The following is a 26,001-nucleotide window of genomic DNA, read 5'->3' as shown; positions in this document are numbered from 1 at the left end:
CTCTAGGTGTTCTCGCTAATTTTAGCATTCAATCTATGGAGTCCCTGGGGTGCTGACACGTGTCTATGTCTCTGTCTAGACCAACTATTGAAGTCTCGATGTATTTTTACACATTTGCAAAGTACAGCAGAAGACAAAGTTTATTTCTGGAACGTCTGCCAAACAATCCTAATATGCTTACCATTCGTCCGTCCTTTACACAAAAGCTTCCGCTTAATTGCTTGAGGCATATCAGCAAATTAATGAATAGAAGCTGTCGCTGATAAGAAAACGTTCATCTCTCAACACTTTCGCTATTCAAGACTGGTTGATTGGTTTACCTGACAGAGGTAATTAAATACTTACTATGGAGGGACCAGGGTGTATAGTGGGATACGGGAAACAGGCGTATAAAAGTGAGGGGGGTGAGAAAAGCGGAGAAAACTTCCCACTATGAGACCTATGGACGTGAGCGTGTCCTGACACGAGATCTGAACCACTAACCTTACAATCTCGCTGAAGGGGTGACAATAATAAGAGAGTTTGCCACAGCTGAACAGATCAACTGTCCTTTCGTTCAAGACGTGCACGTGTTTTTGCTGGTGATGAACAGCTATAGATGCCCTAGTGGTTAGAGCACTGGCTATCGAACCAGGAAGCGCGTATAGTTCTATATCCGTCTGTCGCGGCAAAACATACTAAATTGCTGGAATATTGAGCTACATAAGAGAATTTTATATTATCTTTATTATTATTAAAGTTTGAAGACTATACCTTAACCACTCTTTGTTATATGATCAGAACGTTTCAAGTATCTGTTTTAAGCGATAGTTTATTTGTTATCGAGACTTCTTTTATTTCAAATGTTTACAAAATAATATACAGCTTGCTAGAATGTTTTAGGGGAGTTAATGCATAAGCTAGTTATCGTCAGGTTTCCAAGAGTTGCCTCCCATGGTCAAGCAGAGTGATAAGTACGTTTATCTGTGTGTATTGTTGCAAGGTGATAATAATTATGCAATTACTCTTTTTGGTGCTGTTATTTATTATCAATAAAGGATTGACGGCAGTATTTTTATTAATATAGCCTGTGTGTGTGATATAGATAATGACTATAGCATGTATCGAATAAAAGTAAAGCACTTAAGCTTTGCCCATTTGTTTGTGAATCCTACATTATAAGATCTGATTTGGACGTCCATTAAATTTATTTCTTTTTTTTTTAACATCATCCATATCATTAATTATCTTAACGGTGACGAGAGAAACTTACCGGTCAGTTAACTACAAGAGTGGTTTCCCTTGCGTTGTCATTCTCAGCGACATCTTCCTGCGCATCGATTACCACGTCACTGTTGTCAGAATATATCGTTGATTCTTCTTCTGCGTGATTAGCGTTCACAAATGTCTATTATCGAGACAGTGTGGCTACATTTAATCTGTCGCGAACTACAAATCTGAACTCTCAATACATTATTGAATTTATCTGCTAGCCTGAGCGTGTCGTGTGACATCTGTTCTTCAAACGGAAGCCATTGCTTATTTGTGATTTATGTGTGATACAGAACAAAACGGCTATTATCGTCCATTCACCTCGTTTACTAACGAAGCACAGTATGTGGACTAATAGAAATTAAAACAGTATGAACTAACTGCAAGAATGGAGGATATAACAAAATCTTTACTGTCGTTTGATCCTTTTAACATCATCAAAATCGTTTGTTGACACTTTTAAGAGTGAGTACCAATTTGACAAAATCGTACTACTTCGTAACTTCTGCAAGTTTACTAATGTGAATTGTTTATCAATACTTTAGTCATAAAGTTTTCAGATGTTTGTGTTACATTATCTTTACAAGTTGATTTATAGTACATTGGTTTGCATATAGCTCATGTAGCGATATGTTCTGTGATTTTGTATGATTTGTTACTTGGTCAGTAATCTGGGCATCGTCCAGACAACTTTCGCTAGTTCAGTAATATATTATTTATCTGTTTTCGATTAACTGTGTTGTGTGGGGGTGGGAGGTGGAGGGGAGAGATTGCTTTTAACAGTACTAAATTGATTTCAGAATTTTAGTCTCTAACTTGCAGTCACCCATTTCTGAATGATAATAATAAAATAATAAACATGAGATTTGTTAAACGCTATGCTATAACAGCTATATAAAAACTAAGCTCAATAGGCTGTACAAACAAGATAAATTAAAAATCAGGCAACCCTAACACTGTGAGAGATATATTTATATCAATATAGATCAAAACAGTGATGTTATTATGTAGGTTGCTGTTTAAGAAAACACACAGTGGTATGGGTGTAGAGCTATGTCCCTACCAGAAACAGATAAACATTTAGGCACACACACATACAAAAAGAGTATAGGCAATTAATAATCAAGAAAATCTCCACTGCAGTTAAGAAGAAATGTAGGCTGTGAAAAAGAGCTAGTGAAAGTATTTCTGGAACCTGTGCATCTTCAATGCATTTTTTAAATGTGTGATACTAGTGTTGTGTAGAATAATCTTATTTGCCTTCTTATATTCCAGTAACACATTTTTAAATACCTATATTTTATATAAATCACATTTATGTTATTGAGAGCATTAGACATTTAAATTGTTTAATTGCCTGTACAATAGTAAAGGTGTTACATGAGTTTCACTGTACATTATTAATATTATTGTTTCCTTTATGATTCTTTGTTTCTTTTATTGATTCCAGGCACTTGAATTTTAGATAATTTTCTCATGGCTTTACCAAATGGAGTCTATATTATCCAAGGAGAGATCTCCTTGGTTGTCACTGCAATGCGGAGAACAACAAGATATGGCTCCCATGCAAGACATGTTAGTTTTTTGTGTGTGCCTAAAATTAATTTTCACAATTTTTATTTCTCTTTATGTATTTTAGAGTTGTCATTTTTTATAACATGATGTATTATTCTTATATTATTGAAAAATATATTTTTAAAATGTAATGTTTGATATTTCAAAGTTAATGTATCATAGAAATATCTTGCAACACTTTATTGATAGTGTGATATTTTCTGGCACTTCACATTTGATAAAATAGTAATACCAAAATGATTGATATTATCTTACACAGCAAGATGATGATGGTGACCAGCTGTTAAGCAGCTTCTCCCAGTTGAAAGACATTCTAAATACTGTCACAGGTATTATTGCTCACTTCATGTGTGTGAATGGTGTATGTTTGTGTGTGCGATTTATTTCCATTTGTTTAGGTGTTGCATCTGGGAGCACAACTGTTCTTAGATCAATAGAAAAAGTTTTAGCTGCTCTATGTGTACTTGTGTCACAAGAGTAACAAAGTTAAATTGTTATTTATAGACCAGTGAATTCCTGATAGCAGAGTTTAGGTGGAGACCAAAATGGTTTTAAATGTTAAGATGATATCTTGAATGATTGTTGACAGATCTAGATGAGCTTGAACCCAATGTATTCCTGAGCCCATTCCTTGATGTCATCCGATCTGAAGATACAACAGGACCCATCACTGGCTTTGCATTGTCATCTGTCAACAAGTTTCTCTCTTATAACTTGATAGGTACAAAATCTGTTATAACTTGACAAACAAAATATATTTTCCATCTTATTTACCATTCATTTACTTTCTTTTTTCAGTGGTACTCATTTCCTTTATGTTGCTTGCAGTGGAAGGCAGATGTACCTCCGAGTATATTTACCTCCCATTAACAAAATTATTTACATAGATTTTCTTTTTAGCTTTATGTGTGTTTTTGTTTTGTTTTGTTTTTTGCTGTTAGTTTGGTCTTGTATCTATTTCAACATGTACATTTATATTATCTCTTTTATATCATGTGTATGTATATATTATTGCTAGTACGAGCACTATCTTGAATTGCCCCTGGGGATCAATAAAATTGTATTGTAATGTTTGTGAATCAGCATTGTCAGCAGATCAGGTAGAATGCTGTTATTTTATCATTGTGTTTTAGATCATCAGAAGATTAATTTTAATATTCTTTCAGATCCCTTATGTGACACAGCAGGAGCAGCGATAGAAAATATTGCAGATGCTGTTACACATGCCCGCTTTGTTGGTACAGATCCCTCTTCAGACGAAGTCATCTTGATGAAAATCTTGCATGTAAGTGCTCTTTTGCAAAATGTTTCTCACGGCTAGAGATGTACCTTTTCTGCAGGCATGCTAGGAAATGTTTTTATAAATATTTAGGGATGTACTTTCCAGAATTGTACCAATGCTTATTATTGGCACTATTGATACAAAAAAAGAACAAAATTTATATTGTCCTTAGAATCTCATAAGGAACGTATTTATTGCAGGTGCTGCGAACACTACTCCTGAGCCCTGCTGGTGTTCTTCTTACAAATGAATCAGTGTGTGAGATCATGCAGTCCTGCTTCCGCATCTGTTTTGAAATGCGTCTGAGTGGTATGCAAGCTTTTGCTGTAGCTCTGTACCCAGAGTTTATTGACATGTGGGATGTGATTGATCGCTGTCTTCAGGCATCCTGTTGAAACTCATTATCTTCTGATATAAAAGGACCCTGTTTAGTCACTCATGGCAGGTTGGAGCATTAGCATTTTGTATGTATTTAAAGCTTCCTTTGGGCCATATGGGGATTTAGACATATCTTTTGAATGCCTGCAAGTCCAGCAAGAACAAGCAACTATTTAATTCATGTGCAGAATTATTGCGGAAGTCTGCTGAGAATACTTTGATGGACATGGTTCAGCTGTTGTTTACTCGTCTGCCACAGTTCAAGGAGGATCCCAAATGGAGTGCAAACATGAAAAAGGTCAGGGGTTAAAGATCAGAAGTAGTCACTCTATTATCTTCTTTTGTGGTGAAATAAGATTATGGTGCCTGCAAGAGGATACGACCACTTAATTATCTGCACACCCTTATATCTGTATAACATTTGATTTATTTGTGACTTTCAGCTCAAGATGAGGACAGGTAGTGTTGATCCCTCGCGCATCAGCAAAAGAAAACGATCTCCTAAACCACGTTTAAAACGTGGACACCAACAACAGGCGGCTCCTCCTTTCCATGACTCAAAGCCGGCACCAGTAGCAGCTCCAACAGTGGCAGCAAGTCCAGCAGTTCCAGAACCACCTGAGATGGTGGCTTCTGACACTTTTGAACATGTCTCGTGTGAACGACTCGCCACAACTCCAGCTGGTGGGGATGGAGGGATTGTTGATATCACCAAAAGTTTTGAAGTAAGCAAAACCTTTTTGCCGTTTAATATTTTCAGGAAATACTGAATTCAGCTACATGTTTAAATTAATAGAAAAGAATAGGTTCTGGAAAATAATTTAAAAAGTGTCTGTTATTTAAAGATTATAATGTTTGTCATATGGTTAAAATAGGTTCAGAGTTTTTATTATTAGAAAGCTTTAAAAAAAAGTCATGCTGTTATTCAAAAAGATGTAAGCTGTTAGAAATCTCTGGTACCATTAAAAAGCTGCAGAGAGAAAGCAAAAGTTAATGAAACAGAGGTCAGGGTTATTTATTTTGCAAGCAATAAAAATGGGATTAGTTGCGTAAATTCATCTTCATTTAAATATGAGTTATGTTCAAAATAAGGCTTCTTCATCCCATTAAACCCAGCCATAGCCATGATGTATGTACTTCAGAAAGCCCTTGACATGCAGTGTTTGTTCTTTTACTGGCATGTTTTAGCTAATTCTCAGCATTAAATAAGGTGACCTGATTTTATTGACCTGCTTTTGGTACATTACTGATAGGCAGCCAGTCAGGCTCAAGACCAAGTTAATTCAGGAGAAGCGGTGGTTGTCCAGACAGAAGAGCGAGAACAAGGCCTGGGAATAAATGAATCTGGACAACAAGAAGAGAGAGGGAGTGGAGAGCAGAGTTCCTCACTAACACTTGCAGTGCCCTGCCAAGGAGAGCACCTTAAGGTAAGGGTTTTTTTTCCCCCTTTTTGCAAAAATTACCTTCGATAAAATACTGCATCAGGAGCACGTGATAGCGCAGCTGTAGTAGGTCCACCACCAACACCCATCCATCCCTGCACCCCTTTCCACCCCTGTACTTGGTGGCATGAGTGATGCAGTGTGAGGCAGATGACCATCTAGTTGGTGATGTATCTCCTGCAATTGAGTATAAATAGGCAGAAATTAATGCTTGTACCTGATTTCCATGAGATGACAGGTCCTGTTTGGTAGGAAGCTCATAAAAGCTCACTTGCCACATGGTGATGGTTTTCCTCTTCCTTCTCTCTCTCCACCCACTCAGCCCTCTCTAAAGTTGCTGCAAGGTGACCAGTCCTGCTTGGTAAAAGCAGTGAATGCCTCAGTTACCAGAAGGTGACTGGGCTTTCCCTCTCCTCCCCTCTTCCTCTTTGCGGAGCCTGATGCTGCAAGGTGACAGGTCCTGCTTTGCAGAGAGGTGTATCTCCCCAAAGGCCTGGTTGATGCGAGGTGGCTAGTTTTGGTCATCCTTTGAACAGGAGTATTAGATACTAAATATTAGTAGACTAGGCATTAGGCATGAGTAGGATAAAATAGAGTTAATACATATGTGTAAATAATGTCAATAAACATTTAAAATTTTACATACCTCTGTGTGTCAGTCCTTATGCATGATTGCATGTTTTATGTCCATCCTCACCATTTGAAAGAAATTAACACTTATCCATTGAGTGAGCAAGAACTGTAATATCTCATTCATAGCTTGTAAACCTGTTGAAAATATCATTCAAAGAATAAATTTGGATTGTTTAGATTCTTTAAAATTGATAACTTTCTGCATGGTCTAAACATGAGGACATTTCTTAGGTTTGGCACAGAATATCTTCCTGTCAGTTAGTATCTTTATACAGGCATAGAAATTCTGTTAGCATCAGGCTTTTATAAGATCAATTTCTTAGTTTTGGTAATGTAGTTGTTAATTATGTTTTTTTTTCCACATTCTAAATGTTTGCATTTTGTTAGGAAGATTTGTTTTATTTTGGTATTGTGAAATTCTCATTTTGACAGAAGGTGAGCAGTGAAGCAGAACTAGGGTCAGAGGCAGATAGGACAAGCTGCACCTCTGAAGCAGCTGATGACACTGATTCCGTCCACTCTGCAGACACTGCTTCCACCTATGAAAATGAGTTTGTCAATCCAAAGGGGGTGCGCTTTTTGCAACATCAGCAGCAGCATCATGTCCGAGAAGGTATGCAGTAATTATGAATTTTTATGTCTTAGCTTTTTAAAATATTGTTAATGTTATGTAGCATTGACTAGTTTTTGTTCAATTCTGCTTAGGGGTTCCTACGATTCCATATGGCTTGCCATGCGTCCGAGAACTTTTCCGTTTCCTTATCTCGCTGACCAATCCCTTGGATCGCCACAACACAGATGTGATGATCCACATGGGACTAAGTCTCCTGACAGTAGCTCTAGAGACGGGGGCAGATCATATCAGCTGCTACAATTCCCTTCTGTACCTGGTCAAAGATGAGCTGTGTCGCAGTCTCTCTATGGTGAGTAAGCCTTGCAAAAAATGTGCATTCAGAGGAAAGAAAAAAGAGAAATTTTCGTTTTACTTGTATTTGCTTGATAGTGAGGGTATCTGACAATGAATGCTTAACAAGACTGACCATTTCTTCAGGTTTATTAGATTTTATGATTTTGGTCTGATTATATCCTGTTCTCTTCAGTCGTTCAACAAACACCTTTGGTTATAGGAATGCTAGAGTAAAGGGAAAGTGGGTGAAGAGGTGACTGCTGAGTAATTATCAGTTCTATTAAAGTGACTAGAACTGCCAGATTCTGTGTCTAGGCAGTCCTATGCCTTAATGATGGTAAAATCTTTGCTTGTCACCACTGATCCTGGACTAGATCCTGGGTTCTAGATCTCTGTTTCTTTTGCAGCTTCTTCAATCTGAACGCTTGTCCCTGTTTGCAGCAGCACTTAGAGTCAGCTTCTTGCTCTTTGAAGCGATGCGTTCTCACCTCAAATTTCAGCTTGAGGTAAGCAGTCTTCTCTTGCTAGGCACTTTTTAAAAACTTTCAACATAAATCATTTTATTAACCATTTTACCTTTGATTCAGGTAAGTTGTAGCTGTCATAGATCATTTTGCTTTTTTTTTTTTTTCCAGATGTACCTGACACGTCTGAGCGAAATTGTAGTGTCTGAAAGTCCAAAAATATTGTATGATCAACGAGAAATTGCTTTGGAGTCCATTGTGCAGTTGTGGCGCATACCTGGGTTGGTGACAGAACTCTACCTCAACTATGACTGTGACTTGTACTGTTCTAACCTTTTTGAGGATCTAACAAAACTTCTTTCCAAGGTAGATATTTGAGTATTTATCAGGTTGGTATCTTTTGAAGATTCTGTGTTGTCCTGCATATCATGAGTCAGAAGAATTCTTTTATATAGTGGTACTAGTACTACTAAATAAAATGCACTGAGCCAAGGAAAATGTCCTCCTCTGGGCATGAATAGTTTGTTTTCCATCCAAAATACCAAGAACTGTGTGGAAATACAATAAAGGTTATATAGTGTGAGTAAAGGGTTCTGATAAATGCCTAAGTAGCAGCATTTATAATCATCATTTGCTGGTGTCTTTTCCAAACAGAATGCATTCCCAGTCTCGGGCTTATTCACCACTCATTTACTGTCACTGGATGCCCTGCTGACAGTTGTGGACAGCATCGACCAGCACTGTCACCACCGCATCCTTTCAGCCACCAAGACTGCCAGCACAGAGCTTGATTCTGTCTTGCCTTCAGCACAACAGCCTGAGGGTAAAGAGTTGTCATGCAGTCAGTAGAGTGTACCAGTGAAATAACTCTGTACAGGTATACTTTCATGTAAGGCCATCAAAACCTAACTTTATTGATTATCAGCATAACATTTATTTTTGAAATTCTTCTTGGCCTTTAATTCTACAATAGTAGTAATTACACTTCTTCACATTAACAGGTTCTGAGGGACTAAATGAACCTGAAGTTGCAGTAAGTTCAGAACCTCTACCTCCAGTCTTAAGGGGTCCTCCAGTTACAGGTTTTGCCATAGGGCAGCAGCTTCTACAGAAGCAAGAAATTCAGCCAGGTGATTGTTTTAGACGTGAATTTGTAGAAACATTTAATTAGCATATGTTAACCATATTCTAGCCCTTCAATATTCATTCTTTATCCTCAAGATGAACTTGTGGCATCTCCAGAATAGTTTTTTGTCTCGATTTATGCCTACTGCAATCATTCTAATAGCTCTTGAGATAATTCTGAGAGACCAATATTAATTTATTATTCCTAAAGAGCATAGCTTGCTCATGGCTGTTATCTCTGTATCTTACCACTTTGCACATTTACTAGAGACTTAACAAGAGGTTTTACTTCATTTTGGTAAGACATTGCACGGTTCTTAAAATCATTTTCAGACCCAAGCAAAGTAGTGCGTAAAGAACAGAAGCTAGGCCCACAAATTAAACCTAATAGAATGGCCAAGCAAACAGCTAGGATACCTTCAAAGGAAGAACTGGCAGAACTGAAGCACAGAAAAAAGGTAATTTTTTTTTTTAATCTTGCAGCACTTGTATATTAAGCCAGTGTAATACTATCCCATGTAAAATTTCTTTCACGTGAAAGAAAGTAGAGAATTATTTTTTTTGAAGATTAAAGGAAACATGTTTAGCAGATGAATAGTGTGTGCATTCCTGCAGATGTCTACATGTGTACATGTAGCCAACATTTTGGAAAATAGAGTATTGACAAAAACAAATGTCTATCTTTTGTTCATGGCTGCCACTGTATTGCAGCTACATATGCAAGGCACAGAGCTGTTCAATGCAAAGCCAGCAAAGGGTATAGCATTCCTGCAAGAGCAAGGCTTGCTCTCCACTCCCTTAGATCCTGGTGAAGTTGTCACTTTTCTGAAAGAGAATCCCAGGCTGGACAAGAAAATGATTGGGGAGTACATCAGCTGTAAAAAGAACAAAGTTGTTCTGGAAGCTTTTGTCAAGTACGTTGTTTTGAACAGCTTCAGTTTGTTGCTGTAAATTTTCTTAATATCTTTATTCCTTGTTGAGAGAGAGACTCGTAGGCTAAACCAAACTCTGTTACTTTGCAGTGTGAGAAGTCTAGTATCATAATTCCTTGAACAGAGTAAGATCTTTTATTTTGTAACAAGTTATGTTTTCATTAGTTTGCTTTAGCTGGTCCTTCAAATTTTTACAAAAAAGTGAGTAATAGGAACTATAGTCTTTGATTCATTTCCTTCATCAGTCATTCTTTGCTAACCAACTTATTTTTGTATGTGTGATTAGTTGGTAGAAAATGGCATGATTTGTATCAGTATGTGAGGAAACTGGAAAAAAATGCTGGATCTAAATTAGCCTTAATTTTTCTTCATGGTTAAAGTAAATTGAATATAGGTTTTGAATCTCGTTTATACTGTGTGATGTTGCAACCATGTAGATTGTTTATAAAAAGTGGGCAAATCAGAGGGAAAGAACTGGGTTAAATAAGTTGATGAAGTCAGACATGATTATTACACACTTTATTCAATTTAAATGCCTGCTTTACCATTGGCTTATTCAATGTGATTTTTTTTAAAACTCTATATGTAAATAACTATGAGGAAAAGGAGTTGCACCAATTTAGAAAGAGCACTTTTATAAATAGAGAAAATATTGATAATTGTATCAAAATTGTTTTATTTTAATCATTCTTCTGATACAAAAATGTGTGTGTGCATTCAGGGCCTTCAACTTTGAAGACATTCGTATCGATGAAGCATTGCGGATGTACTTGGAAGCATTCCGGTTACCTGGTGAAGCCCCAGTCATTTCCTACCTCTTAGAGCACTTTGCTGAACATTGGCATGTAAGGATTGAAAATGATGTTTCCTTTATTAAGTACAGCATGGATGTAAAAATATTTAGTGCCTTTAGAACCTAGTTACATGCATTATCAGACTGTTCAATGTAAAGGTAACATACGAATGTCAGCTGCAAACTGCATCATGGTGCATATTATTTGCTGAGCCAATTTTGTCCTTTTCAAGCTGCTTCATGACACTTTTTATACCTGGTCTTCAAAAAGTTTAGCAGTCCTAAGAAGCAAATATTGTGTCCTTAGAAAATGTAGGATGAGTCTGTTATTTAGTTTCGATTTTTTAGATGCTGAAACATGTGAATCTTGCTGATTCTTAAATGATAAAAGATGAAAGCGGTCAACTGCATTCATTAGAACACATTTACATTCAGCTTATTACATACGCATAACATTCAACTTGTTAAGGGAAATATAAATAAATATCAATATAACCTATAAATGGGTTTCCTTTTTTTTTTTAATTAGTTATTTTTGGAAGGGGCTGTAAACATACCTTATGCAGACTTGTATGTCTCTAGGCAATATTATATTTTATAAGAAAACATTTTCACATAATGCCTGGTTTGTCCTTTCTTTTTAGAGAAGTAATGGAGAACCTTTCTTCAACACCGATGCAGCTTTCACTTTGGCATATGCTGTGATCATGCTAAATGTTGACCAGCACAACCACAATGTCAAGAAACAAAACATTCCCATGACTGTGGAGGTGAGTATAGAATTATTCTTTCTGACAGTGTTTTGGCTACTATAATTATCATTTTATGTTTACTGGGTCAAGTAGGATAAAGACACATTTAACCAAAATTCTAAAACATTTTTTGGGTTTGATTTATGCTCTTTATTACCAGTTCTTTCTGCTTTTTTCAATCTACGTTTGATTTTTTTTTTAATGTAAAAGGATGGAGAGGGAATGTTTGTCTCTTTTTCTTAATCATTATTTTAGTATTTTGAAACAATATGGCTATCGCTGAATTAAGGACTTTTTCTTATTTATGTTGTGTTAGTAAATAGTAAAATATCCCAGATAGTTGCTAATTCTTCATGTGATTTTTCGATATACTTTTTGAAATACTTACAGTTTTGGAGGAGCAGAAGTGAACTACTAAAAACACACTCAAGTGTTACCTGATTTATTCAGTTGATCAGTTGAAGTTTTCTTGATGTTGCAGCAATTCAAAACCAATGTGTCCAAAGTAAATGGTGGAAAAGACTTTGATGAAGATATGCTTGAAGAAATTTTTAATGCTATCAGGTGTGTCATTCATTTACTTCCCTGTAACATGCACAAATTTTCTTTTTATTATTCTTATAAAGATGATGGCTGTAATCCTTTGTTTTGTTTGATATCATGAGAAGATTGCATAAGAGCTGCCCCGAATTGCCCTCTGGGATAAATAAAGTGTTATGTTAATCTTAATTTGATTTATTTTAATTAATTATTTTGTAATTGCTTATCAATGACCAATGGTCAGGGTTCAGATTTCACATGACGCTTTAAAATAAAATCAAGCTATTTTATTAAAACAAATCACTACTGTTGCAGGAGTGAAGAAATTGTTATGCCAGCTGAACATACAGGGCTTGTTAAGGAAAACTATCTATGGAAGGTGAGTCTTAATTGATCTCATCCATCGTCCACAAGTGGGGAAAATTTGTGCTGCTTTCACAGCTTATGGTAATGCATTTATTTTTTATGCAGGTCAGTTTATGTGTGTGTGTATATATATCTCAGAGGAACAATTTCAGGTTCTATTGCGGCGAGGTGCAACAAAAGAAGGCGTGTTTCTTCATGCTCCCACTGGTGCTTTTGACTCTGAACTTTTTGCACTGATATGGGGCCCAACAGTTGCCGCCCTCTCATTTGTTTTTGACAAGAGTGCAGATGAGTCTATCATACAGAAAGCAGTCTCTGGATTTAGGTAAGCTGTTTTTTTTTTTTTTTGTGGTATAAAATTAAAATGCTTTTCGATGAATGCCTTTTGGTGAGGATAATTTTCCACTGCTTAAGCATTAAAAATTTGTCTTGCTTCCTGATTGCCTCTTTCCTACAGCATTTTGATACAAAACACTTTTTATGGCATTTTGCACAATGTATGAAGAAGAACCCTTTTTACCTATTTATTTTCTGAGTGTTTCTCTTTTCTTTTCATTGCAGAAAATGTGCCATGATATCTGCATACAACAACATGAGTGATGTTTTTGACAACCTCGTCATTTCTCTTTGTAAATTCACATCACTTCTGAACTCTGTGGAGGTAAGAATGTAAGACATTGGTACAAGTGTATTTGTGCGACAGGCTTTTGTAGTTTAAATTTTCAGTTATTGAATTTAGTTATTTCATTTTATTTGCTTTTAGCCACAAGAAATATTCTGTGGGTTTTCTTTCAGAGCCCTGAGAATATTCCAGTGACTTTTGGCAGTAATTTTAAAGCACAGCTGGCAGGAAGGACTGTCTTTGGGCTTGCTCATCGTCATGGTGATATTTTGCGAGAAGGATGGAAGAACATTCTGGACTGCATGCTGCAACTGTTCCGTGCTAAGTTGCTACCAACATCTCTGATTGAGGTACAGAAGTGGTACAGATGTGGCCAAAAATAAATTCAGCAGCAGTTGTCAGACAATTACCTCTGTTTTTCATTGAAGTGTTAAATGAGAATTAGATATACTAAGCTATTAAAAGGTCCAAAATAGAAAAGTTGGTTTGTAATGTTTGCAACTTGCTACTTAAAAGTGAAAGAGTGTTTTGCATTTCTAAGTTTAGTAGGAATGTTAAAAATCAGACATTTAAGATATTCTTCTAAGATAATTAGAAAGACTTCAATTTCCGTTCGACACATTGAATGCAGAAAGATTATTTTGCCCGGTATTGATTATTTGTAAAGTGCATTTTTGTTTGTATTTGGTTCTCAGGTTGAAGACTTTGCACATCCTTCGGGCAAAGTCTCCATTGTACGAGAAGAAACTACCACAGTAACAAGGTTAGCATTGTTACACTGTTTATATACCTTTATACCTTCATCCATTGCTTTAGGTTCTATTCTTGTACCTCATCTTTATGTTGTTCAGTGTCCCTGTATGTACCTCACTGGCTGTTATCTTTCATTTATCATTATTGGTCTGCACAGAGAGTGCAATCTATCTTGGTCGTTCACATTATTATTAAAATTTATAGTGTTTTGAACATTATTTTCTTTGAATCTCATATTTCCAGAGAATCACCAGCATATATTAGGGATTTGAAGGATTTGTTTTGTCTGTTTAATTTGCAGATCTGAGTCAGGAGTGCTCAGTAGCTTTGTGTCCTACTTTTCTCTTTCGGAGTCTTCATCTTCTAAAGGGCCATCTGCTGAGGAGCTGGAAGCAAGCAGGCAGGCACAGAGCTGTGTTCAAGACTGCCATCTAGACTCCTTGATGGCTGACACCAAGTTCCTCCGGCACGACTCCTTAAATGAGCTGGTCAAGGTGCATTCTCTTTGGCTACCATGTGATTCTAGCAATTGTACAACTGTTTTTCCTAAACAGTTAATATTTCTGCATATTCTTACAAAAGTTAAATAATGGTTCTTCTAAGGTTTAAAAGATAGTCATGATTGAAAGATGCCATACCTATCTGCGATCATGTGAATGATGCCAGGACATTTGCAGGCCCTGATTGCAGCATGTCAGGGAGTGGAGGAACAGGTGACCCTAGGAGGCCCATATGATGAAGATGCTTGTGTCTTCTTTCTGGAGCTGCTTGTGAAAGTCGTGCTTCAAAATAGGTAGCTAGAAATTTTTATGTGGGTACTAACTAGATATGGTTACTTTTGATTTAAATACTCATTGTAGGATCTGGACAGAACGTGCCTGTGTTCCAGCTTCTGTCAGGACAATAGGTCTACCTGTCTCTTCTATGCCTTTTGGCTAACATCAAAGAGTAGTGAGTGGTCTACTGTTTTCCATATGCTGCATGATGAATGCACCAACCTTATTGCCACAGATTAGACCAGTGTTGCTGGCTATTTCAGGGACCGAGTGACAGACATATGGAGCACTGTTAGAGATCACCTTTACTGGGTGTTTGTTCGCTCCCGAGAGCCAGGACTACTTGTGGAAAGGGCTGTGGTGGGACTGCTCAGAATGGCTGTGCGGCTTCTTCGTCGAGAAGAGATGGCCAGCCAGGTAAGAAGATACTGTGGAAAAAGATAAATGAAATTTTGAAAACTTGATGGATTGCCTTTTGTTCAGTGTAAGATTTAAATGCCATCCCTCTGGTAATGCAGGTTTTAGGAGCACTGCGCCTTCTCTTGATTTTGCCTGGGCCTGTTCTTCACTCATTGGCTCGTCAAGTCACATATGGCCTGCATGAGCTATTGCGCACCAATGCAGCCAACATCCATGCTGCTTCAAACTGGAACACCTTATTCACACTTCTGGAGGTAGCGGGTGCTGGGGCCAGTCCTCCTCCCCTCATGCAGGTAGATGCAGATTTGGATGTGACTCAAGTGCTGCATGATGCAGGTATGTTATGGCATCACTCTTGACTACTTTTAAATGTAAAATGATTGTCCAGGATAGCTTTTTTTCCCCTTTTACATTTTGTGAAAACCTATATTTTGGGGGATATATTGTTCTTATCAGGTCAAGTTTTGATGGGAAAACTGCCTGTTATCTTCTGCAGGGGCACAGAGTGACAGTGAAATTGGCCCAGAAGGTAGCTCAACAGCCACTGACCGTGGCTATACTTCTGACAGCGAGCTGTACGAGAGTCCACACCGGCACCTCAACCAGCACCCACAGCGAGCCAGCCCGGAACTGGCACTCAGACCTGTTCCAGACAATGGAAGCTGGATGTTGGTGAGACAGCCTCAAGACAACAACTTGTGCATAGATTTAGGATGTAAAGCATTAAAGGAGTTTAAAAATTGTTCAATGAACCTAATCCTGTGAATTCTTTGAATTCATAGGCTTTACCCTTATCTTCCCAAAACATCTTTTCATGATGTAGTGGATGCCTTTCTCCACACAATTATCCCTTTATGTGGTTTCTCCCCTTTTAGGTGAACCGCGAGGAGTCATACAATCACAGAATGCTGCACGTCAACCAGTACACAATAGAGCTTCGAGAAGAACTTGTTCGAGGAGATCGGAAGGCTTTGATGAAGGCTGCCGAGACACTTGCCTTTTTGGTACGAGATGCTGCACATATCACACCACACAACTTCAAGAGCTGTGTACATGCTATACGCATCTTTGTGGAGGCAAGCATAAATGGAGGTGGGTGGTAATTGGATAAATTACCAAGGTGCATGTCAAAGTTATATCTTCTTTTACCAAGAGCAGAATGTACCCTCTTTTTAAAAAACATTATTGAAAGAGAGCTATAGAAGAAATGACAATAATTTGAAATTATCTCATGTGGTGATAACTTAAGAAGTAAATTAGTTTTTTCTTAAAATCTATCCTGAACTTTGTAATTTTGTAAAAATAAATTTAGATAGCTTCAGGGTTGAATAATTAAACTGTTATTGCCACCAAATATATCATTGTTTTTCTTTCTTTATCTATCTTCTTATAATCGATCATAAAAGAATTTGAATCTATCAGATGCATCTTGGAATATTTTTCTAGCCATCTTTGTAATGAAAGGGGTTGGATATGGTGGGAGGTGATTTACCTGAGTTTCAAGACCATCCCACTTCCTTTTCATGTTCCCCCAATCCCAAATTTTATAATTTAATTTGTAGGCAAGTCAGTACTATGTGCAGGCTTTACATAGTAAAAGGTGCAGACTGGCATGAAAATGCATGTGGCTTGTTTGGTTCTTTTCCAGATGTCCCTTTATTTTAAAAGATAGTAGCGACACGTGGGCACAAGTCTAGTGATCTTTTTTCACCAATTTTGAGTCTATTTTGTACACACTGGTTAGGTTTTATTTTAATCATCATGTATTCGTTTCTGCATGGCATCTGACTGTTAGACTCTTCATTTTGTTTAGGCCACACCAGAGCACCTCTACGTGCCAGCTCCTTCCATGAAAGGCGAGGAGGTGGTCATCCTCACAAGCCACCCCCCAGAAATCGTCACACCCGAGAGTCTAGGATGAAAAAATCGCAGTCCTCACCAACACAGTTAGCCCAGGTGACAACATCAGATGAGGACGGAGAAGAGGAAGCTGCTCTGACCAGCTTGCATTCCCTCTCCATTCAGCTGCTTGACCTCATGCACACTTTGCACACTCGTGCAGCCTCCATCTTTGCAGCCTGGGCCCAAGAGGGAGTGCATGGAAATGATGGGGCTTCTGGCATAGAACAGCCAATAGATGCAGCAACTGGTGCTCTGTGGGCCAACTGTTGGTGTCCCTTGTTGCAAGGTCGGTCTTTGTTAGCATCTTCCTTTAGAGCATTATGTTGTATTTTGGACAGTGTGAGTGCAGAGATTGGTGTTTAAGAGTCTACATGAAAGTAAGTCCTGGAAGTGCAACTGATTCCTGCAGCAAAAGTTTCAAAATTTAGTGCTGACTGCTGATTGTCTACAGGAATAGCTCGTCTATGTTGTGACACCCGGAAACAAGTTCGAAGTCAGGCACTTACCTATCTGCAACGAGCTCTTCTTGTTCACGATCTTCAGATCCTCTCCGCTGTAGAGTGGGAGGCATGCTTCAACAAGGTTGTTGGGGTTTTCCACAGGTTCTAGACAAATTATAAGAGTTTTTAAGAAGTCTCAGGCTCCTATCTTATGATTAAATGAAACCCCACTGACTGCCACAGGATGTCCTCAAGATTTTACTTCTTTTTTCAAATTTTTTTCCTCATTTGAATGGGAGAATATGTTGCAGTAATTGTATAGAAAAAAATTTTGTGTCACATTTTTCCAGTTTTATAATACTCTGTACTCCTTTTAATCTCCAGTTTGAGTCTGATGCTGTATTGATAAACAAATATAAATCTAAAGATTTTTATACTTTTTTAAAAATTCTATTTTATCTGTAACCCTTTTGCAGCTTGGATAAATGATGATTTTTGTTTGTTTGAAATACCTAGGTTCTCTTTCCCTTGTTGACAAAGCTGCTGGAAAACATCAGTCCTCAAGACCCATCAGGGATGGAGGAAACACGCATGAGAGCATCCACGCTTTTGTGCAAAGTAAATTTAGCCTTCTTTATACTTCTATATTGAATGTTAGATAAGTTAATGTTAAAAAATAAAAACTACCCACGTGTTCATTTATATATTGATGAAGTGAGCAGTACTTTTGATTTACCATGTGATTTTGATGTTAAAGACAAAACAGTTTTGAGAAACTTTGACTTTCGATTGTTGGAAAAGAGACATTATGTTAACTGTCTGTTTAGGTTTTCCTACAACATCTCAGTCCGCTATTGTCTTTATCCACATTTACTGCATTGTGGCTTACCATTCTGGACTTCATGGAGAAATACATGAAAGCAGACAGCAGCGATCTTTTGGTATGAACCTTTCTAGGGGAGATTGCATTAAAACAACAGTTTGTAAGATAATCATCTCTGAGGAATATTAAGAATATAACCAGAGCCACTGATAAAGCACAAGCCTGTAGTTTTGTTTAATTAATAGGCTGCCATATTTAATGTTTAAATACTTTTTTTTTTAAAAGGTCAGATCTTTAAACTCTTACAAATTCCTTGCAAATGAAAGAAAGTAGTAATAAAATGCAAACATTTTATTGTAAAACTTGCAGAATTTTGGAATTGTGCTTTGGGGATGCTGTGTGTTGAAAAGATGTCTTTGTTCATGGTCAGTCTGAGGCAATACCTGAAAATCTAAAGAACATGCTGCTTGTGATGGATACGGCAGACATCTTCCAGCCTGATGTTGGCACAGAATCACAGCTGTGGCGTCTCACTTGGGATAAGATTGATACCTTTCTTCCTCATCTTCGAGATGAAATCATCAAGCCTTTTGAACCTGGTAAGCAAATTGAGATGTTTGAATCTGTCAGTAGCACATCAGATCTAAAAAAGGAATGTACTTCACCCCTTTCTAATTCCCAAAATCCAGGGAAAGTTTGCATGGCCATCTACACTCCCCAGGTGTTTCGCATATGGTTGATGACATCTGTTATTTGTACAATAAAGATCAAGGTTATTCTTCACCTCTGCCTTACCTGCAGATTATTTTTTAAATGCATAATCCAGAGCAAAGCATATTAGGGAGAACAGCTTAGCTCTTTCTGAACAGTTGTAAAGGCTGGCTTTTAGAGACTAAATCTTCCAACTAAACTGTCCAGAGCCAAGGCGCATAGATCGCTGTGGTAACGGAGATGAGATTAGCCAGCAACAGATTTCTGAAATAGAAGGCAGTGAACAGAATCAACAAGAAGCACTATCTGTCATCTCCAAGCCTGTGCAAGGTGGTGATGTTCCACTTGAAGGCATTACTGTTATCCCTTCCACAGACAAAGGTAGGTTAGATGTTCTCATATACACAGCTTTATTAAGTGAACAAGTTTTGATTTCATTTGATGACAGAAGCATTAGAGAAGTAGCTGGATGAAATGGATTGTCAAAACTCATGATTCTTTTTCTTCCAGCTAAATTGCCAGTATTTTAATTACAAATTCCACTACACATTTCAAGCTACAGGAAAAGCTGGTGACGGTATTTTAAAATGGGAAAAATAATTGTATCACATGTCTGCATGTATCAACATACATGATAGTATATGAACATCTTTTTAATATATGCATGTTCATACACTGTGTTTTGTAGCCTCAGCACCTCCATCGCTACCACCAGTAACAATCGAACAGTGTAATGCTCCTCGGCCCTCCAGCCCTTTACTGACCCAGCCACAAGAGAGACAGCCGGGCCCATCATACATTCTTCACCCACCTCTTCCTGTTGTCACAACCTCTGTTTCTGGGGTTACCCTTCTGTGGCTGGAAGCATCAGCACGGGTCTGCCAGGCGTTCACATTCCCCTGCTGCTCAATCCAGACATACTTCAGAGTACCCCCATACCTTACATCTCACCACAGGTGCTGACTTCATGATGATTCACCAAATGTATCTTTTGCTTGAATTTGTACAACTCTGAACTCTGCTTGTAGAAATCCTTATCTCATGTTTCAGATAGTTTTATTTCTTCACTGACTTTACCAGATGACATGACCATAGGAGATACATAGCTAGCTTTGTCCTTTAATCATGTGAAGATTTTACCCTGATTTGCAAGTCCATGACCAATGGTGCTGGAACTTGATGGCTACCTCCCTTGACACTCGCTATATAAACACAAGGCTTGGTGAGCAAGGATGTGCGGGTGCAGACCTAGTCTTGCCAGATGATATGCAGCAAGTTCCCTAAGCCCCCTCGCTGCTCATCCCCGTTTTCAAGTTGAGTAGTGGTAAAAAGACAGGCAGGAATTCCAGTCGTGCGATATAGCCAATGTCAAGGGAGGTAACTCAATGAGTTGCTGCAACTCCCGTAGGCTGTGGGGCTCAAATCCAGGGAGAAAATCTGACATGGTTAAAGATAGCTGTGCATCGCCTGTGGTCATGTCATTTGATAAGTCTTAAAGAAAAAGAATATACTTCATAATTTTGTGTCCTTTATCATTTGTGAGCTGGCCATGAGATATCTGCATTTGATTGTCTCCCATTAGTCTTTGGCCATGAGAGGGGGGTGTAGTGCCAGCAGTTGTTTCAAAATTAGCAATTTTTGTGTTAGCAGTGAAGTAATAAACATCTGTGAGAAAAACTTTAAGCGAAATTTAGGATGTATGTATGAGAACATTTAAATTAGTATTGTGGTGTCTAAGTATTCCTATAGACAATAACTTGATGTTTCCCTTTTTCTTTTTTCCAGGCAACTGTGGACATGGCAGATATGCAAGCAATGGATGTTCCTCGATAACAGTTACTCCAAAACTAGGGGGCTGAATGTATGCGTGGTTTTAGGTGTGTGTTACGTGTAAATGACAAATAATCAGTATTTATTTGAGAACCAAATTTAAGTCAAGCAGACAAAATCTGAATTGTGAAGACCAAGAATAACTGCAGCTCCTGCATACCTGACATTACTTAAGGTTGTCCAACTGTACTTTAGCTCCTACTACTCAGACATTATCTGTTGTCTTTTTATATCTGTTTACAATATATGAATCAGATTGATTCTTTATTGGAGCAGATGTGATTTTTTTTCTATAATCATATATTTTAACCATTATGGATAGGCAAGCGTCTGTGATGTTTCTCTCTGTCATGCATGCAGATGGATAATGACAATTCAGAGTTCTTGTCATTTGTGATTTTAGTTTTACTTTGGCTAGGGCTAGATAAATGGGTAAATCCATGCTGTCCATATTGCTATTCTGTCATGGCTGCCTCTTCCTCCTACTCCATGTCTCTCCCTTGCTGATCATTGTCTGTCACATTTCTGTTGACTGCAAGGTAAAGAGTCCTATTGTGTAGTGACTGCAGGGAGCAGTGGCCAATAAATGATTCACTCTCTGTAGCAGAACTTGGACCCTTCCACCACCTTGCTGCTGGGTCAGATACTTTTGTGATGGGTGGGCTAGTGTAATTAGCTCTTCAGTTCTAAAGAAAAGAGGTAAATTCCTGGTGACTGTATAACCTGTCTTGTATGCCTTCCTGTCTTTGCTGTCCCACTTGTACAGACATTGTGTGCCAGCATTAGTCTAGCATGTCATTTCTTGCTATTCTTGACATTACAGCTGTCAATTCTTGTCTTGGATGCCACTACTTGCTGTTCTCATGACATCAAAGTTATCACTGCTTGCTGTTTTCATGATGTCATAGCTGTCAGTTTCTGACTAGGACATCATTCCTTGTTATTATCATGACATTGTAGCTGTTTATTGCCCTTCCACCCAGCAGTTCTACCTGTCTCTGTACTGGTTTCCTGGGTTTTCATCATTCTTAAATTCCCTACAGCACTAGTCAATTCACAGAAACTCTTCTCATTTTCTCTAGAAAAGTGTATATAAGTACTACTTGTCCAATATTTGGTGTTTGCTCTCTAAAGTCAGTAATGTGTTGTGATCTAAGGAAAGCACTTTTGTGGATATTTTTAACATTTCAATATGTCAGATTTTTCTGTTTGCCTGAGGATGAGGACTTGCTGTCAGGAACATATATATGTGGTAAATATCATAGCTTTCAAAGGTTAGTTGTGGCATAATAGAGCAAAAAGAGCTTTGCATGGAATTACAAAGTGAACGAAAAATGTCACATGCAGTACATCAAGTTTTTTTTTTTATTTATATTGTTGGGTTTTTACCTGAAGTTAAGGTTCCACTTCTGAAATGATATTTATGGTCATAGCAGTTGTAATCCTGTTAAACTAATGAAGCTGCAGCTAAACCATTTTGCACCTACCAGCCCAATAGATGACATGGAAATGACTTGTGAGGAAACCCAGGTAACTCTTTTTGGGAAACACTTAAAGTTATATCATTAAACAGACATATTTTATGTTGCTTGATGTGGTGTATAATTGGTTTAGTGTAGAGAATGATATTGTGGGTGGGTGTTATATGACTGCTGCTGCTACTGAAATCAAAATTGAAATGCAACACACTGCTTTTTTTCAGTTCCATCAAAGAAGTAGTATTGCTGTATTTGTCTATGTGTTTGGTTATATATATATGTGTGTATTCATTATCAAGGTCAAGGCCTTCGAATTTTTGTAGGTTCATTTTACATGTAGAAGGAGTTTTCAGTTCTCCTTAAATCAGACCCACAATTAAATTCTAAAGAACTTGTGAGTAGCATATCAAACACTAAGACCTGCTCACTTTTCTTTTCAAATGCTGTACATGAAGAAATTAAAAGAAAATTATGATTTGCAAACATCTTTCTACAGGATACACTGCAATTGAGATCACAAACAAAAAAGTGACTTTTGAGCCGTAATTCCATGGGATCTGTGATGAACAATCCATATCATATACCCTTTCGTCATGTGGAATAGGTTAATCATACTTCAGCCCAGAAAGGATCATGATTATAACATACCAACAATTCGCATTTGCAGAAAATCATTGTGTTAACTAATTTTCAGCCTAACTTGAAAGGACTGTGGAACCTATGATGGTTACTTTTCATATGCAGCTTTGGCTGTACAGCTTGTACATCATTTGACGAATACCCAATTTGCCAGTATATTTCACTATAGTTATTTTGTTATTCACAAATACTGTATGCAAACATTAGTCATAACTTTACTTAATGTCTCAACTCATTGCTGAGCAGTGTAGAAATTACTAGTGCAATAGAAATTTGCTGACGTACCTCAAGTTACTCAGAAACCAGTACCGCTTACTCATTTATTTTTTTTTTTTATGCAGTTTTATTGACAAATTTCCATAGAGGTGCTTTCAAATGCAAATATGCATGAAAATATCAAAGCACATAGCAAAAAATTTTAACAATTTCTTATAGTCGTATCCAAAATATACATGAAGTTTCCACCACAAAGTAAAATATTGTACAAGTACCGTAAATTTCAGTTGATGGAGGGCACTTGTATATAAGCCACACTCACAAAACTTTTAAAAATCTCTATTTTTTTCACAAATAAGCCTCACTGGTTTATAAGCCACAAATATACACAACTTGAAAGCTTTCATCATATGCATCTCGGCCTGATGAGGATGGGTGCATCAACATGTGAATGCTTCAATTGTATGTGGCTTTAATTTTAAAATGTGAACAGTTAACACTTTAACATAGAGCTCATTGAAAAAGTCTTGTTCTGTGGTATTGTGAATACCTCATGGTCATAATGTAAGAAATGTGTATAACTGATCCTTGATGGGTTTTTTATGCAATATTTGCCAGTGGTCATTTAAATGTTCCCGGATAATAACTCTCATAAAGATAGATCATTTAAACATTATTTGAAGACACTTTTTACTAAGGAGAATGAATCTAAGCAATGTCGTGAAAGTCTATGATGGCCAGCACGAATTTCACTCCTATTTATTTCTGGATAAGTAGGAATAAGGTGAGGGAAAAATCATCCATGTATGCAAAATTGTAAGAATGGTGTGAAAAAATTAAGGGACTAATAAAGGACACTAAGGCCTGGGTTACTGCGTGATGCTGACTTAAATATTAAGTGTTAAATGTTTGAACAGACCATCTCAGTAACCATTTCAGGTTTCTTTAAACAAGATCACAAAGATAAGAAATATGCATGCATACACTGGATGGAAATTCATTGATGGTTGTTAAGGTTGACATTGTGAATAATAACTGTTCTTTAGAAATACTGTTATTATGGTCTGCACTTGAATTTCTGCATAAAGATCTGCAGCTTTTTCAATGTGTACTTCTTAGAGTATTTCACTTTTCTAAACAGAAAGAAATGTAGAGAAATGACTGGTCTTCGTTTTATGCAATTTGTTGTTACACAACATTTGAACTGCATTTTTTTTGGAAAAAAAAGTTTCTTGCCATGCTGTAGGTAGTTGTTTGAGGCTTTCATATAATTTTGCCTTCTGATCCTGTGGGATATTTATTGAAAAGATCCTAGGAAATTTTGACTGTTCATATTTATGACTGTTGCAGATGAAAGAATATTTCATTTCTGGAAATTCTTAAAAGAATTCTTAAAATGCGAAGTTAAATCGTACATTTTCTTGTTGAAATTGCATAGTTGAGATTTGCCCCTTCACCCAAGAAACACAGTTCACTTTTTTTTAAATGGTACATGTTGCATTGATCATTATTTTTGCCTGTACTAGCAGTGCTTGTAGTTTTTATTCTCAAATGTTGAAGTGTTATTTTGTGAAAATGTTAACACACGACTCTCTCATGTGAAGTTCTGCGCTGCAGTGAGTTGTTTTTCATTGTTCTAAATAGGAGTATATCCGAAAAACAAAGTTGAGAAACAGATCTGTGATTTTAGGCAGACCAGTTAAATCATGTATTTGTTCATTAGCTTTGGCACAATAAACATCTTTGTGTAACCTTTTGCGTTGGTCTTAGTCACTATAGTTACCAAAAAGAAAAAGTATGTCATCATTAGTGTATTTTTAAAGTAATATTTTAAAATGTCAGTTAATTGCTAGTACAGATGAAGAAGCATAGCAAAAACTCACATCACTTAGTATGCTACTGGTAAAGAGGCAATTATAATTATATATAAATACACTGTGTTTTAAACAGTGTGCTTATTCTTTATAGTTTCGTTTTGTTTTAATTTTATGCTATAAATGCTACACCGTAGTCCTCAAAAACTGGGTTAGTCGATATAACTTTTTCTGTTTCGTACATTTGTGTAACTGTCGAATTTGATGTTTTAACTAGCTCTTCAAGACCTTTCAAATTAAAAAAAAAAATATTATTGCTGCAAGCAGTATTTGCTTGAACCAGTAATTTTTATTAGTCTTAATATATAAACTATGATCGGATTTGGTAACATTAAAATTGTTTTCGCTCGTCTAGTAAGGTAAGGTCGTCCCGTGACCTTTTTCAGCAAGTGCTCCTCTCCTCTCCCTATCGCTGCCTTAGTCTGACATCCAATAGGAATTTATTCTAAATTAACAGCATTGACACTGATAATAAGTATATAAGAAAAACTAAATAAATGTATGCGGTCATTTAAATCTAATTAAACCATATTACTAAGATGAAACGTGAAGTAAAAATAAATAAACAGTTAACATCAGCATTTTTAAAACTATTTTGAACATCCTTTTAAAGCGAGCCCGGTTAGCTCAGTCGGTAGAGCATCAGACTTTTAATCTGAGGGTCGTGGGTTCAAGTCCCACATTGGGCGAAATATTTTTGTGTTTTGCATATTGCAGAATCATGGATGGATCTTAGTTTGTGGTGGAATCAACAAACAAGTTTTGTTTTTGTTCTGCGAGTTTGATAGTGACCTTACCAGGATGCAGGCTGCGGCATTACTGATTTTGCTTGCAAAGGACAGCACTCGGCTACCCGGCAGCAATTTCGACTGTGCCGAAATGAACTGTGAACTATGAACTGGTATTCTGAAACAAAATACATGCGTGATACTTCACTTGAAACAGCCCAACGTTCTTCTATTCAATCTATTGGTTACTATGTTGCTGTATATATGTATCAATACTATTGACTTTTAATAACTTTTAATATATATATTTCTTGGTTTATACCACAGTTTGTTTTGTTTTTGTGGAGTG

The 26,001-nt window shown here is 37.1% G+C and overlaps 1 protein-coding gene and 1 non-coding gene across 2 annotated transcripts; both read left to right on the top strand.

Moving 5' to 3' along the window:
• The first annotated feature begins 1,276 nt into the window (after nucleotides 1-1,276).
• Nucleotides 1,277-24,802, top strand: LOC112574765 (Golgi-specific brefeldin A-resistance guanine nucleotide exchange factor 1-like). Its single transcript, XM_025256018.1, has 39 exons — nucleotides 1,277-1,716; nucleotides 2,702-2,826; nucleotides 3,086-3,155; nucleotides 3,416-3,547; nucleotides 3,993-4,111; nucleotides 4,309-4,417; nucleotides 4,675-4,784; nucleotides 4,930-5,211; nucleotides 5,740-5,913; nucleotides 6,994-7,174; nucleotides 7,267-7,484; nucleotides 7,876-7,974; nucleotides 8,104-8,298; nucleotides 8,587-8,755; nucleotides 8,934-9,062; nucleotides 9,391-9,515; nucleotides 9,769-9,971; nucleotides 10,711-10,834; nucleotides 11,427-11,552; nucleotides 12,016-12,098; nucleotides 12,390-12,453; nucleotides 12,593-12,765; nucleotides 13,002-13,101; nucleotides 13,236-13,412; nucleotides 13,758-13,825; nucleotides 14,117-14,309; nucleotides 14,493-14,608; nucleotides 14,855-15,008; nucleotides 15,110-15,347; nucleotides 15,508-15,683; nucleotides 15,887-16,103; nucleotides 16,825-17,199; nucleotides 17,365-17,495; nucleotides 17,870-17,971; nucleotides 18,181-18,294; nucleotides 18,607-18,775; nucleotides 19,095-19,268; nucleotides 19,576-19,843; nucleotides 20,673-24,802. Exons 2-39 carry the CDS (start codon nucleotides 2,728-2,730, stop codon nucleotides 20,779-20,781), a joined length of 5,865 nt encoding a protein of 1,954 aa, XP_025111803.1. The 5' UTR covers nucleotides 1,277-1,716; nucleotides 2,702-2,727; the 3' UTR covers nucleotides 20,782-24,802.
• A 738-nt stretch (nucleotides 24,803-25,540) lies between these two features.
• Trnak-uuu lies at nucleotides 25,541-25,613 on the top strand. The gene has a single exon. It is a non-coding gene; the product is annotated as a tRNA-Lys (tRNA).
• Nucleotides 25,614-26,001: the final 388 nt, after the last annotated feature.

The sequence above is a fragment of the Pomacea canaliculata genome, linkage group LG1 (assembly GCF_003073045.1).
Source record: "Pomacea canaliculata isolate SZHN2017 linkage group LG1, ASM307304v1, whole genome shotgun sequence".
NCBI lineage: Eukaryota > Metazoa > Mollusca > Gastropoda > Architaenioglossa > Ampullariidae > Pomacea > Pomacea canaliculata.
The sequence above is the reverse complement of the archived record's forward strand: the minus strand, read 5'-3'. Positions and strand labels throughout refer to the sequence as shown.

What these genes read in the sequence shown, in the direction of transcription:
- LOC112574765 (XM_025256018.1), top strand. Translation starts at nt 2,728, where the DNA reads ATGGCTTTACCAAATGGAGTCTATATTATCCAAGGAGAGATCTCCTTG. An exon ending in GAAACTACCACAGTAACAAG is followed by an intron (nt 13,826 to 14,116) that starts GTTAGCATTGTT and finishes TTTAATTTGCAG; the next exon opens with ATCTGAGTCAGGAGTGCTCA. An exon ending in GGGAGGCATGCTTCAACAAG is followed by an intron (nt 17,496 to 17,869) that starts GTTGTTGGGGTT and finishes TGAAATACCTAG; the next exon opens with GTTCTCTTTCCCTTGTTGAC.